Source organism: Corylus avellana, chromosome 3 (assembly GCF_965113065.1).
Source record: "Corylus avellana chromosome 3, dhCorAvel1.hap1.2, whole genome shotgun sequence".
Classification (NCBI taxonomy): domain Eukaryota; kingdom Viridiplantae; phylum Streptophyta; class Magnoliopsida; order Fagales; family Betulaceae; genus Corylus; species Corylus avellana.
Window position 1 is genome coordinate 34,381,110 of NC_142492.1, and position 15,081 is coordinate 34,396,190.

The 15,081-nt window shown below is 34.0% G+C and overlaps 1 protein-coding gene across 1 annotated transcript; it reads left to right on the forward strand.

Annotated features, from left to right (window-relative positions):
- Positions 1-8,635: 8,635 nt before the first annotated feature.
- Positions 8,636-14,611, forward strand: LOC132176202 (Leucine-rich repeat protein kinase family protein). The gene is made up of 13 exons (XM_059588338.2): positions 8,636-8,924; positions 9,225-9,360; positions 9,456-9,527; positions 9,668-9,739; positions 9,844-9,915; positions 10,097-10,168; positions 10,280-10,351; positions 11,352-11,458; positions 11,610-11,783; positions 11,889-12,221; positions 12,740-12,994; positions 13,906-14,039; positions 14,126-14,611. Exons 1-13 carry the CDS (start codon positions 8,837-8,839, stop codon positions 14,348-14,350), a joined length of 1,812 nt encoding a protein of 603 aa, XP_059444321.1. The 5' UTR covers positions 8,636-8,836; the 3' UTR covers positions 14,351-14,611.
- The last annotated feature ends 470 nt before the right edge of the window (positions 14,612-15,081 follow it).

Here is a 15,081-nt window from a genome sequence, read left to right on the forward strand (position 1 = left end):
ATGTTTGTTACAAACTAAAACTTTATTTCATTTTGTTAGCTTAATTTCAGAAATGGTTATATACTCCATTGAGAGTTTTATTACTATCATTCTAAATTTATGAGTGGTTGGCTAAAGATATATATGTTTAGATTGAGACTACGATGTGCTTTGTTAAAGTATTCATTAAATAATTAAAGTTACCTCTTACTACTAGCTTAAACTTTTGTAACAAGTTACCCACCGTTCAATATATATTCAATGTGTTGAATCTCACCTAATAAAAGAGGAAGTTCGAGCTCATACATGAGGGAGAGTGTTAAAGTATGTTGGCGATTGTGCCTTGAATCCCAATGATTTTTTTTTTTTTTTTTACATGTCCGCACAAGAGGGGGGGAGGGGGGATTCGAACTAGTGACTTCCGCTTCATTAGGCGTGGTCCCAGACTCCCAGCCTATTGAACTACCTCTTGAGGACGAATCCCAATGATTTTATATCTATGTTGACATTCAAATGTTTATAATGAATATGTATTTTATTCACTAATTAAATTATTTGATCATATGGCATATATAAACTATATTTTACATGCTTATTACCAAAGTTCATCATATTTAGTATGCATGTGAAATGATGTAACGCCTCCAAAACTAGCATTGACCATTTCGGTAAGGCTACTAGCAATTTCTCCAATTCAATTAGCGTTAGCGAGTATCTAATTGAAAGAATCGCCCGTCTAACATACTCAGAGTAAATATAAGCGAAAGGTGAAAATATCAGATATGAGATAGCTAAAAATCACAAGGTATGCATGTATTATCATCAATCATAAACTTGGAGCTTCTAATCAAAACAGTCATTTCAATCAAACTTGGTACTGCAAAATAGACTTCTAGCTTCTCTTTTTTATAAGTCCCCTTAAAACAGATAACCTGACAAGCCGCAAATACTATGTAAGTTTAAGACGTAGTAAGTAAACCTCACAGTTGAGTATGAAATGAGCTTTTATTATTTGCAAAAGTAACCGTGTATTTTCACAAGCAAATTAGGTGTTGCCTCTTTTATTATGCCCCAAGAGTATAGTTTCGGCTTTTGAAAAGTATAGGGGTAATCCCAATGACAATTGCCTTCAAGTTTTAATGTAGAAAACTAATGTCGTAATAGGTCATAATTGTTATGGGTATTAACCCGGTTGGTTATAATTGGGTACAAACTGGTAACCGAAAACCGGTTTTAAAATGGCTGGAAAAAACTGATAACCGCGTGACCCGATTTTGGGGTTTTAATATACCCGGTTATAACCGGTAACCGGGTATGGTTATAACCGATTAGTATATTGAATAACCATGCGGGTCCTACATATTCAATGGTAGATTTAAAAAAATATGCATGAAGATGGTTAGGAGAATGAAACCTATGATTTCTCTCATTCTGTAAAGGGATGTGAATTGATCAAGGTGCAACCACCTATGAGTTATTGTCTCTCTGTCCTGAACATTTAATATTATACCCCGAAATAAATGATGACCGGACAAGTGATTAGTATATGATCATGTACTCCAAAACACATAATGAATGGACAATTGAAAAGTATATCAAAGGCCTGCAGCAAGGCAATGTTGTAATGTTTTTTGGTTGTTTTGGCATTTTTCTATTGTGTATTTTTTGTTTTCTTTTAGTCCTTATTATTTTTCTTGTGTAATGTTATTATTATTAATTTGTGCAATTTTCTTGTTAGTGTAATTTTTTTTGGTGATGTCACTACAAAAAAAATTATTATTTTCTGACGTGGCAAACAGTACATGATTTTTGCCACGTCACCATTTTCTGACGTGCTAAAAATAGCACGTCAGAAAAAAAAAAAAAAAAAAAAAAAAAAAAAAAAAAGAAAAAGGCGGGATTTTAAAATTTTTCCCTCTTCTTATTTTCTCTCAACTTTTTTCCTCGTTTTATTCTTCCCTCCTCATTTATTTTCCCCACACTCTCTCTCTCTCTCCTCTCTCAATCTCCCTTCTCTCCACGGCAGATCGAAGAAAGCAGAAGGAGAAGAAAAAGAAAAGGAGAAGAGAAGAAGAAAAAGAAAGGGAGAAGAGAAGAGGAAGAGAAGCAGAAGAAAAAAAAAAAAAAAAAAAAGGAGAAGAGAAGAAGAAGAAGAAGAAGAGAAGATAAATTTTTTTTTTTGGTTTTTGAAGATTTGTTGGGTTTGACGTTTAGGTTTTTTATTTTTCAGATTGTTTTTTTTATTTGGGTTTTTGATTTTTTTATTTGGGTTTTTGATTGTTTGAAGATTTTTCGGTGTGGATTTGGGTTTTTGAAAATGGAGATCGAAAAGAAGTGAGAAAAGATTTTGGAGAAAAGATTTTGGAGAAAATTTTTGCAGAAACGAGAAATTTTTTTTGTGGTGCACCACTTCTGAAGTGAGAAAATGTTGGGTTTCTCTGCACCACTCAATAAATTACAAAAAAAATAAATAATAAATAATAAATTAATACATTTTTTAATTGAAAAAAAAAAATTCAGAAAAAATTTAAAAAATATAGATATATTTTTTTAATTAATTTTTAAATTTCCTGACGTGTCAATTTATTTTTAATTAATTTCTGATGTGTTATATTTTAACACGCCAGAAAATTCTGACGTGCTGAATAGTAACACGTCAGGAAAAAAAATTTGCTGACACCTATGCTTCTGACATTCAACACACGTCAGGAGCGCCACGTCAGAAAAATTTTCTGACGTGTCAAATACCCTGACACGTCAGAAAACTCCAGTGAGAAAAAAATTATTTTTTTTGTAGTGAATTAATATGGACACGCAGTTAATGGCCGGACTCCTATAGACTATTGTTCACATGGAGCAAGATATAACTAACGAAATTAAAATATATATATATCAATTTTAATTATATATTTCAATAGTAAGTGATTGATCAGTTCAATCTAATTAGGGGGTAGTTTAAGAAATTTCAAAATTTATTTACGAGATGTAATGTCTTGCAGTTAGAACTCATTGTATATTAATGAATTACCTCTAGCTAGCCATGATTGTAAGTTCTGTTGGGTAATATAAATTGGTGATCAAAAGTTCGATTTTCTGCAGGTTACAAAATACCAAAGGATTGGAAAGTGATTGTGTGGATTCGATACATCCACACAAATCCTGAAAACTTTGAGGATCCCATGTGCTTCAACCAAGATAGATGGAATGTGAGCCCACATGCCCAAGATGATTAGTTTTTAAAAAAAAAAATCTTAAATTTAGCTTAATTAATCAGTGTCTTTTACTATCTAAGGAACCAGCAAGGCCTGGAACATACCAAGTTTTTGGAGATGGGCCAAGAAATCTGTGCAGGAAACATGCTAGTAAGGATACAGCTTGCACTCTTTCTTCATCATTTGTCTGTGTTGTACTGTTACAAACAATTTTTTATTTGGTGGTCATTAAAATTGCTTCAAACGTTTTTGCCTTTGATATTAATTTTTTTTATGAGTTTTAATGAAGAAGAACAAAACTCTACTTTAATTTGTTTCATGGTTTTGACCCTTTGTTGTTTCTTCCAATTCATGACAATTACAAGATCTTGTATATTCATGCGACAATTTAATAGCATGAATCAATAGCCACCAAAGAGCACTGCAAATATATATATATATATTTCCTGATTTGATTATTTAGATATATATACATTATAGCCGCATAGAATAAGGGCAATATCTACCTATTGTCTTCTATTCTTTGTATTTTCTCTATGTGGTTTTTTCATCAAGAATATCAAAGGGTTGTTCTCCTAGTCTTTGTTATTGGAAGTGGGTCCTTAACAAAGTTAAATGTTATAGTTTAATTCTGGGAAGTTGTGTGTCAAAGGATCTGATCGCACCGAGTTATGCATTCCGGGAGGCACGAATCAACCTTTAAGGACAACGCTCTTGCATGATTCTATAGCATATTGTGAGATCTTTTCATACTCTACTTTTCATCTCTTGTATTTTATTTATATTGTTAATATTCAAATTGTAATTATTTTATATCAATGAGAATTTGTGCATCATTCAAAATTATTTCCAACAGTATGTAGGTTACAACTAAGGAAAATCAACTTGATATAATTTTTAATGGCAACCAAATAGAGAAGAAAAATCCGAAAGAAATTAAACATAAGAAGTAAGAAGCGATGTAATATTTTCTGGTACAACGCTTAGGATTCCAAATTTCTTTTATATATATATATATATTGTCTCAACAAGTTTAAAAACATTTTTGGATGTCATAATTTTGAAACATTATGACTCTCTATGCATGCTCATAGTTCGTTAATTATTTAAAACGAATCTCTTTTATATATATTTTTTCATCTGATTTTTTGAGAGCAAGATGATGAAAAAGGGTTGAAAGTAGGTACAATATTAAATAGCACCTCAATCAATATAATAGGGAAAAAAAAAAGAAGAGGCATAGATGCTAGCTACAACAATGTGTAATATATTGTCCAATCATTCCTATTATAGAAAACAATTTTTTATGTGTCTACCAATAACAATTGAACTTACTCTTCTCTTGCTAATATAAGTTAATTAGTACAAGTGGTCTATCAATCAAAGTATACACTTTGTTGTTAAAGTGCGTACCCCCTCTTGTAATTTGTTTCCTTGTATTATATTTTTGGGTTAAATCCTTTCCACTGTTATGTGGTTTAATGCAAAATCAAATGGACCTTTCAATTTAAAAAACAATCCTAGATGGTACCTATAGATATATGATAAATGCAATATTTAATAATTTTATTTATGTTTTGTCCAATATTTTAATGGTATGCCATGTCAAATCAATTAACAACTATCACATGTCTCATATGCTTCGTTAATATTTTATTTATTTATTTATTTAAAAAAAAAAAAAGAACAAAATGAGCGTGTCAAATGAAAGTGGTCAAAACCATCTTCTAGCTATTTGAGGGTGGTTGGAATTGGTCTGGTCGGTCCCAAATGACCAAATTGAGGTGGTGGAAACCACCCTTCTAGTAGGGCTTGGGGTAAGCCAAGTTACCCCCAAATGGCTATGGGTGGTTTCAACCACACCATATATATATAAAGGGAAAAGTACATTTTACCCCCTCAAAGTTTGAGGTGATTTTCAATTCAACCACCAATGTTTCAATTTTTGCAATGCACCCCTCCAAACTTGCAATTTTTTTTTTTTTCAATTCGACCAATTTCATCCAAAAATTATCATATTGCCCCTAATTTATTTTTTTATTTTTTATTAAAAAAAATAAAAAAATAAAAAAAATATTCGGGGTGGTTGTAGCCATCCCTTTGGCCATCTGGCCATTTTTGCAACCCCCAAATTTATTTTATTTTATTTTTAAATAAAAAAGTAAAAAAAAATTATGGGCAATATATAAATTTTTGGATGAAATTGGTCGAATTGAAAAAAATTTGCAAGTTTGGGAGGGTGCATTGCAAAAATTGAAACATTGGTAGTCGAATTGAAAATCGTCCCAAATTTTTGGGGGGTGGGGGGTAAAGTGTAATTTTCCCATATATTAATGACTTGTATGGGGTACTTGTCAAATTGAGATTGGACTTGATATGGCAAATCGTTAAATTATTGGACAAAATATGGATGGAAGAACTAACAACATTTATCGTATGTCCATAGTACTATTTGCAATAGTTTTTAAAAAAGTAGTTACCCTATAGTTTTTCCTTATTTAAGAAAGTAGTACAATCAATTGAAGATCATATGTGTGATGAAGCAAAATTTAGTGATATGAATCTTCATTTCTCATTGTTTCGAGTCAAACCTACTCATTTCAAAGAAGAAGAAAAAAAGATTATATTCTCCTCAGCATTAATCAACAACGTCCAATGCATAAATTAGGTGGGGGGATAAAGAAGATTTGTGGGGGAACATACGAGCTCGAATTCCACTTGATCTTCATCATTTGGCCATAGCCTATAAGGAAGGAATCATCAATTCCCAGTCTCAGTTTTTCGTTGCATTTGCTTGGAAACTTAATGATTACTTTGTGAACCTCTTTTCTTTATATATTTTCGTTGCTTGCATCATTGAGCTCAGGTGCATGCGACCTTATCAGTCCAAATATGAAGATATCCTACCTGCCCTACCCTACCCACAACCGGAGGATTTGATGTGTGATTTCTCTGCTTTGCTTACTCCTTCTATATACGTAGCCATTGTAGGCCAAGGCAGAATATTAATGTCCCATTTGCAATTAGGTTCAAACGGGTTACAAACTTGACAAGTTGAATCGAGGCAAAAGGCCCTGATCATAATTATGTTCTAACGAGATTGCAAACATGACATTCCGAAAAATCCGCTCGATATGAAGTGGATGTTTGAAAAAGAAAGGATCACTGATTTCTATCCAAATTTCATTCTAATTTCAGCATAGATTAATTTCCCATATTATCTTAGGCTTGTCATTTCTGTTGTGAATTTTCAACTTAGGTGAATTTATTGCTTTTGAGATTTATTCTTGAGATGCAGTTGAGAGAGAAGTTCTGGATCTATGCTAATTGAGTAGGAGAAGTACGGCCCGAAGATAGGGATCAGACAAGTTGACGAACCGCCTGAAGATAGGGATCAGACGAGTTGATGAGCTTGAGAGAGAGTTGTGAGAGAGAGGAAGGCGTCAGGTTGGAGAGGCAAGCGTCGTGAGAAAAGTGGAGTGGAGAGGTAGGTGTCGGGTTGAGCAGGAGGGGCTGGGAAAATTGGTTTCCGAATTTTAAAATTGGAAACCAATTTACGATGGTTAATGAAGGGTTTTTGGTCAACAGAAAATGATTTATGTTTGACTACTATTTTACGTCGCACTAAACACCGTAAAATGCAGAAATCATTTTATGAAAATCATTTTACGTCGAAAGAAATGGAGCCTTGGTCTTTAAAATTTTTCATTCTTAGATGATTTACTTGCTTTTTAAGTTTTAGCTTTCATCTTTTAGGTTATTTTGATTAATGTTATAAGAAGACAATTGATGTATTAAAAGAATACTAATTTGTTAATCATTGTTATGGAATGATCTTTGTTTCCTCGTTATCTTCCTGGTAATCTATGTGGTATAATATTCAATTTATGAATCAAATGAACAGTTGCTCAAGAACAACCAAAAAAAATCAATCATTTTGTTTTATATTTTCATTGGCGGGAATGAGTAAAGCAATTGGGTGAATATTGTGAAATGGGGAAAAATTTGAAAAATAAATGGGACAAAATTATGAAGTGTGACAGTTCAATGAATGCAGAGGAGGTGGGTTGGGAATGCGAATTGATTTTGCTTTGGAAGTTTTTGGAGAGTGGGGCACCGACATTTATGTCTACATGTGAACTGTGAAAGTACTACTTAACTTATAACATAAACAAAAAAAGTGGACAGCTAACTGAAGAGTTGGTCAGACTACTAATAACATAATATTTCCCTCCGATTGAATTCTAAATCAACATTATGAAACCCCAATTATTGTTTCAATGACCAAATGAAATCCATGTTTGTTTGTTCTATTCTCTTTTGACCTCGGTTCTCAGTCAAATCTAGTAAATTCTTACCATCATACTTTTAAAATTACAATTAAATTTAAGATAAATTTTTATTAGATTTTAATTCAATATTGATTTTAAAAGTTATATATGAATGTAGAGAATTGTGTGTGAAAAAGTGAGAGTATGTATTTAGTTCAACCAAACAAAAACGTTGAGTTTTTTTTTTTTTTTTTTTGGAGAAATGATAGGTGTTCTCTTGGTTCTAAGTGTATATTATTTTCTAAAAAAGTAAAAAAGAAATTAGCATCATTGGTCCCTTATTTACCTCACTTGGTTTAAAAAAAATAATATACACATAGGATTAAGAGAACATCTAACATTCAAATTTTTTTCTATTAAAAAGTTTTTAAGTTTTATAATGAAAAATATTACGGTTCCTCGTATGTTCTCCTAGTTCTACGTGTTTCCTTTAAAAAAAAAAAAAAAAAAAAACAAGCTTACCCCACTCTCTCAAGACAAAAACAAAAAACATAAAACAAAAAAGCAAAAACCAATATTTACATAAAAAAGAAGAAGAATAATTTGAATTAATAACCTTCTTTTTTTAATAATTTGAATTAATAATCTTCACTATGTATTCCACATGATTAAAGTATCCTTAAAACATTCCAGGATTCGGGAGATGAAATTAACTTAAAAATGTAATAAAGAAAAAAGTTGGTTCGTCTTAAACCTTAATTATTTAGCAAAAAAGAATCATTACTAAATATATATCTTGAGAATCTCTCAAACACAGCAGAAACGTACAGACTACAGTGCAGCCTCGACCTTTTCGAATGGAGATTGAAAGGCGATTAAACAATACGCACACATGCCACGCATGCGCATTACACTTGTTTCTGAATGGTTCGGAGTACACGTGTTCTTCCCATGCCGGGAAGTTTAATTGAATACCCACACGAGAGAGTAGAGCTAAAGGTTCTCTAATGTTTTTGAATCCTCCATTGGACAACGGCTACCTCTTTCTGCACGATTTTCAACACCAACTTTCAAAAGTCTGTCTTTCACTCTGCTCAAAAATATAAAAAAAAGTGGACTCCCTCCTTTTCCCTCTCTCCCCCCCCCCCCCCCCGCCTTCTTTTTCGTGCTTGAAATAATTATTAGTTTAATAAATTATAATGGAAATTCTCTGCCATCATCACAACTCTCACCTCCATTTTACTCAACCCTCCACTGTTATCATAACAGTTTCGTTTCACTCCACACTCTCTTTCTCTCTCTCCCTGGCTTCATAGTTCATAGTGACTGAGAGCACTAGAGAGCTCTGCCCAGATAGCCCATTTGGGAGTAGGAATGGAAATGGGTGTCTTTGTTTGGATCTTCTCTCTGATTTTTGCAGCTACCCTTTTGAGCCCTTCTTCTCTTGCTCTCACTCAAGATGGTAAAGCCCCGTTTTTTTTTTTTGTTTTGTTTTGTTTTTTTTTGTAAGTTAATTTTTTGGTTCCTAAGAAATCTTTGGAGGAGCAATTTTGAGAGGAAAAAAAATTGTATTCGAAGTTCTTTGAAGTTTTTTGTTTTATGAGAGTGAAATAGTCAGTTGAACTAAGTCAAAAAGGGTGCATTTTGTTGAGGGGCATCCTACAGATTTGGGTTAAAGCTTGATTTTTTTTTTTTCCCATACTTTTTTCTGAGCAACAAAATGAAGCTTAAAGTAACAATCTTTCTGCGCGTTATGATCTAGGCCTGACATTATTGGAAATAAGAAGCTGTTTGAATGACAGTAGAAACCTCCTCAGTAATTGGCAAGCTTCTGATGAGTCTCCCTGTAAATGGACTGGCATCACTTGCCATCTCAATGAACAAAGAGTGCGCTCTATGTATGTCAAGCCCTATTCTTTTCGGTTTTTGACATTTGGTTCTATGCTATTTACTTCCAAGTGTAATCTTCCTCTACACTTTTTTGGTTTTTCAGAAACCTACCTTACATGCAGCTAGGAGGGATTATGTCTCCCAGTATTGGTAAACTGAGTAGATTACAGAGACTGTAAGTCCAATGCCCATCAACTTTTCCTTTCACTGATTTCCTCCATCTAAAGAAAATGAGTTTTAAATTTAACAGTTTCGACAATAAGTTGTTTTTTTTTTTTTTAATAATGTTTGAATCTTTTTTTGGTGGTGAATCAGGGCACTTCACCAGAACGGCTTACATGGAATTATTCCTAATGAAATTACCAATTGTACTGAGCTCAGAGCCCTGTAAGTGGAAATGGTTCCCTAATTCCTTAGAAAAAAAAGTTGCTGTTATTCAATTGTTTTTTGAATGATTCTTTGTATTGACTCAACTCCCTCTCCTCCTTCAGTTACTTGAGGGAAAATTATCTCCAAGGAGGCATACCATCGGATATTGGAAACCTTTCTGATCTCACTATTCTGTAAGATCTTTGATACTATATTGTACTTGGATGTTACTAGTTTCTCCTACTTTTTAGAATGATTAAATATGTATGAGATATTCTTGTTAATCACTCGGTTATCAATACATCACTAGAGCTATTTACAAGTTAACATAGTTATAGTCTGGATTGCTTTATAACACCAGAAAGCTAAATATAGGGATTTATCAAGCAATTCGTTGAAGGGTGCTATACCTTCCTCTATCGGCCGTCTAACACGATTGCGCGCTCTGTAAGTTCAATCAGAGCTCTAGCTATGTGGCATAACTATTTTCTTATTCTTTTACGTTGTAAGAAAATTGGCAATATGTTGAAAGAATGTATTGGCTGTAATCTGTCTCAGGAACTTGTCCACCAACTTTTTCACCGGTGAGATTCCAGATTTTGGAGCTCTAAGCACATTTGGGAATGAGACGTGAGTACACTTTACATCATTTCGCAAATTTTTTTGTCTATGCTCATTTGAATATAATGCAAGCTATTATAAATAAATCATAGCTTCTAAAGTGCAAGCAACAACTGTTTATGTGGCAAGGAAATTTGGAATATCCTTTGGTCTTTGGATTTGAGATGAGGAAAGCACTAAGCTACATCTAAAGTGCTAAGCTATTATAAATAAGTCATAACTTCTAAAGTGTAACAAACAACTGATTATGTGGCAAGGAAATTTGGAATTTCCTTTGGTCTTTGGATTTGAGATGAGGAAAGCACTAAGCTACACAAGTCAGAGTAGGGTATTGGCATCCCTCTATTATACATAACTTAAAATCATTTCAGACAAGAAGAATGTTGTGCACTGATATATAATGGAAACGATGCAACTGGTAAACTAGGTGCACAAGTAGACCTATCAAATTTGGGTGTAGCATGAGGATGCATCTACTTGATATCTAGTTCTTGTTAATTGAATTTACCTGTAAAAATGTGATGTAGTGGCAGTATGGGAACAAACTTGCACTTACTTGAATATAGGATCCTGTCACTCAGCAGGCTATATTTAATTAATGACCCAGACTTACTTTCATTGGCATCCTGAAAGAAAGTCGAGAAAATTAAAACATCTAGCTGGTTTTGAAAAAGTGCATAATTTAGTCTCCCTTTAATATTTCTTCCTTAAGCACTTCAATAATCTCCTCAAATTCCTCTTTTAGTTTCTTTCCAATGGGAAAGGAGGTTAGCAGGAGGGCCTGCAACCTAGTCCTATGTTGATCAGAGCTTCGAAATTCACAACGAAACTGAAGTATTCACAATTTTGTAATAATTGTCAGCACCCAGAAACTTTTTAGTTATATACTTCTACAAAGTAATGACAATTGTAAACACCTTCTATAGCCTGACTTCCTTTGTCATTGATGTATTTTGTTTCATGCTCCATCCCATTGCATTTTCTTATTAACTGCCCTGCTTATGCATAGATTTACTGGCAATCTTGACCTTTGTGGCCGGCAAGTGCGCAAGCCATGTAGGACTTCAATGGGATTCCCTGTAGTGCTACCACATGCCGAAAGCGATGAAGCAGCAGGCAAGTTTAAAGCATTGTTTCTAGGATTCTAGTTGGTTGACAAACTGTCCAAGTAGATCTGGTCTCTATGTCTGAAAAATCAGTTTGACCATATTACAATTACATATGTGCATAAGGTAACTCTGGTTTACATATTCTGGGGTTTCTGCAGTCCCTACTAAGCGTTCCTCTCATTACATCAAAGGAGTGCTGATTGGTGCAATGTCCACAATGAGTCTTGCGCTTGTTGTGCTCCTTGCTTTGCTCTGGGTTTGGTTACTATCAAAGAAGGAAAGAACTGCTAAGAAATACACAGAAGTGAAAAAGCAAGTCGACAAAGAAGCAAGTGAGCATAATTTTCTGCTTTCTCAAATATAAGCATTTCATCATTTTTCTTTTTTTTTTGGTTCTATTTTAATCATTGCCAAATAAACCTTTCACTTCTGAACAGGCACAAAACTTATTACTTTCCATGGTGACTTGCCATACCCCTCATGTGAGATCATAGAAAAGCTGGAATCTCTTGATGAGGAGGATGTTGTAGGGTCGGGAGGGTTCGGTACCGTGTACAGAATGGTTATGAATGATTGTGGAACATTTGCTGTTAAAAGGATCGATCGGAGTCGTGAAGGATCAGATCAAGTATTTGAGAGAGAGTTAGAAATTTTGGGTAGCATCAAGCACATAAATCTAGTAAATCTACGAGGTTACTGCAGACTCCCAGCTTCAAAGCTTCTTATCTATGATTATATGGCTATGGGCAGCTTAGATGATTTCTTGCACGGTATGCTTCTCAATTTTGGATACTGTGGTTCTTGTTTATATGCTGATATTTGAGGATTTGTATGGCCACGAAATAAAAAACAATGAAAGAAATCAGCTCTCATATTGGTGGTCAAGTTCAGTATTTGATTTCTTTTTTCTTTATTTCTGACGTAATAGTAGTAATACATCTGTTTGAACAGTTACCTATAATCTCTATTATTAGTTGCAAATAAACAAAGAAGAAATTTTTTAAAAAACTACATAGCAAACAAAAAAGTTTTGCTGCTAAGAATCCTTAATCAATTGCTCTAAGGTGCCATCAATCAGTTACTCTGCTTAGGGATAAGCATTCTTTGGTCAATGAACTTTGCATTATTGTTTTGTTTTGATTTTATTTTTGGGTATTCCCTCTAGTAATACTTTTGCATAATATGAATCCAAGTATATTCCTATGTATAAAACGTAGGAATTGTTAAAACTTGAAATGCAATGGTTTTGTGATTTCTATCCTTTTCTTTTTGGTCTTTTTCTTCTTAGAACTTGGCCCTGAAGAACGATCATTGAACTGGGGTGCTCGATTGAAAGTAGCCCTTGGTTCCGCCAGGGGTCTGGCATACTTGCACCACGACTGCTGTCCAAAGATTGTGCATCGTGACATAAAATCCAGCAACATTCTCCTTGATGAGAATTTGGAGCCTCGTGTATCGGACTTTGGTCTTGCTAAGCTTTTGGTTGATGAGGATGCCCATGTCACAACCGTGGTTGCTGGGACTTTTGGCTACCTAGCACCAGGTGCGTATTCTAATTTACCCTCTAGGATCATGCTATTTTGATATTAGAATATCAGGTTGAATAAGGCCAAGGTGGTTGGTAATTAGGATAACAATTTACTTGGGGAATGTTTAAGCGAAACTCTTTTACGGGATGCATTATGACAAGATTAAAGGAAGTAGTATTGGATTACAGCAAAGAAGCTTTTTTCTTAATGACAAACTGAATGGATGCTTGTTTTGGTAATGAGTTGCTTGGGGATATAATGGTGCTTGCCAGTGTGTCAGAAAATTGACAGGAAATCAAGACTATCTAGTGGTCTTCAGACTACCTAAAAAAGATAAGTGGTCTGAACCAACAGCAATGCAGCACTGTATCAGAAAATCTGGCACAATGACAGTTTTTCTGAAACATTTCCTTAGTCTCAAATCTAGCTTATTTTCATTCTATCAGATTACCCTTGATACTCATTGAACCATGGAATGTCAAATTAATGATTTGATGATAGTTCTAGGATTGTAGGAATGGTTATTAGCAGAAGATTATTACAAAATGTAGTGGTAGCAGTTCTTTGCAAAATTATCACCAAATGTTTTTCATGTCTGCTGATGGTGCTAGTTTCAAATGGTTCAAAGGCTATTAGAGTATTCAAATTGTTTAAATTTGTTTTCTTTCCTAGTACTTGTCATATACATGTGAATGAACATATCCAGTACTTTTGTGTCATACCCCTAAGCAAGTGCAATAAGAATATAAAAATGGAAAAAATATGACTCCCACACACCCTATATAAGGCATTAGGCATAAATTTTATTTGATCATTTGATGTATGTTTTTGCAATCATTGCTTCCCCCCCTCCCCCATGTAGTATATATTTGGGAAAACTTTTATAGAAATACTAATCCCAATGGTATTATTTACCATAACACAGAGTATCTGCAAAGTGGGAGAGCCACTGAAAAATCAGACGTATATAGTTTTGGGGTTCTCTTGCTAGAGCTTGTAACTGGGAAGAGACCTACTGATGCATCTTTTGTGAAGAGAGGCTTAAACGTTGTTGGTTGGGTAAGCTTTCCAGAGTCTTTCTTGCCATCTTATATCTCCATCTAATGCAGTGAATGTAATACAGAACTTATAATGTTCATTTACAGATGAATATGCTATTGAAGCAAAACCAATTGGAACAAGTAGTAGATAAAAGGTGTGCGGATACAGATATGGAAACCCTAGAAGCAATCCTAGAAATAGCAGCTCAGTGCACGGATGCAAACCCAGATGATCGGCCAACAATGAGCCAGGTATTGCAGTTGCTAGAGCAAGAGATCATGTCACCTTGCCCCAGTGATTTCTATGAGTCGCATTCAGATTACTGTTAATGATACATGTAGCAGTCAGTGCTGCCAACACAATGTGATGTTACCTCAACCATGTTTTGGGAGCGATTTGCCCCTATCTGTGGGGTTTGTATATTGTTTTCTTGGAAATGGGAGATGTGAGTCCTCCTGCCTGTTGGTCTGCTCATAATTCCTGTTCTGTTCTGGCATATAAATTCAGTTGGAAATGGTTTTCTGAAGGTAAGTAATTATGATTATAAACGACCTTAAATGGTAACCCTACCCATCTTGAAATATTTTTCACCAAGGTGATGACTCAATTTTGAGCAAAGTTGATATAGTAGAAGCGATAGAAAAGGGTATTCTTGAACACAAGGAAAAAAAAAACATTCCTAGGCGCTGCAATTTTCGTTATTTAACTTTACTTTCAATTACACTGCAATTTTCATTCTCAAATGGCCATAGGCCTTTGACAAGTGAAAATGCCTAGAGAGATTATGAAATGGAGAGGCATGGAAACAAGAAAATGGGCTCCCCAACCTTGTCCTATCCCATTGGTATACCTAAATCAATTTGGAATTTTTTTATGTCCATTCATATGGGCTATTGGATGGCTAAAGTATTAGGGTTTGTTTGGTAAATGAGTTGGGGTTTCCCTTGTTACTATTTATCACCACTTTCCAAAAAAATTAACATCAAAACATTTTAACATTTTTACTTTTTATATCACATTATTCACTTTTTATTATTATTCAAATAAAAAAATTACTACA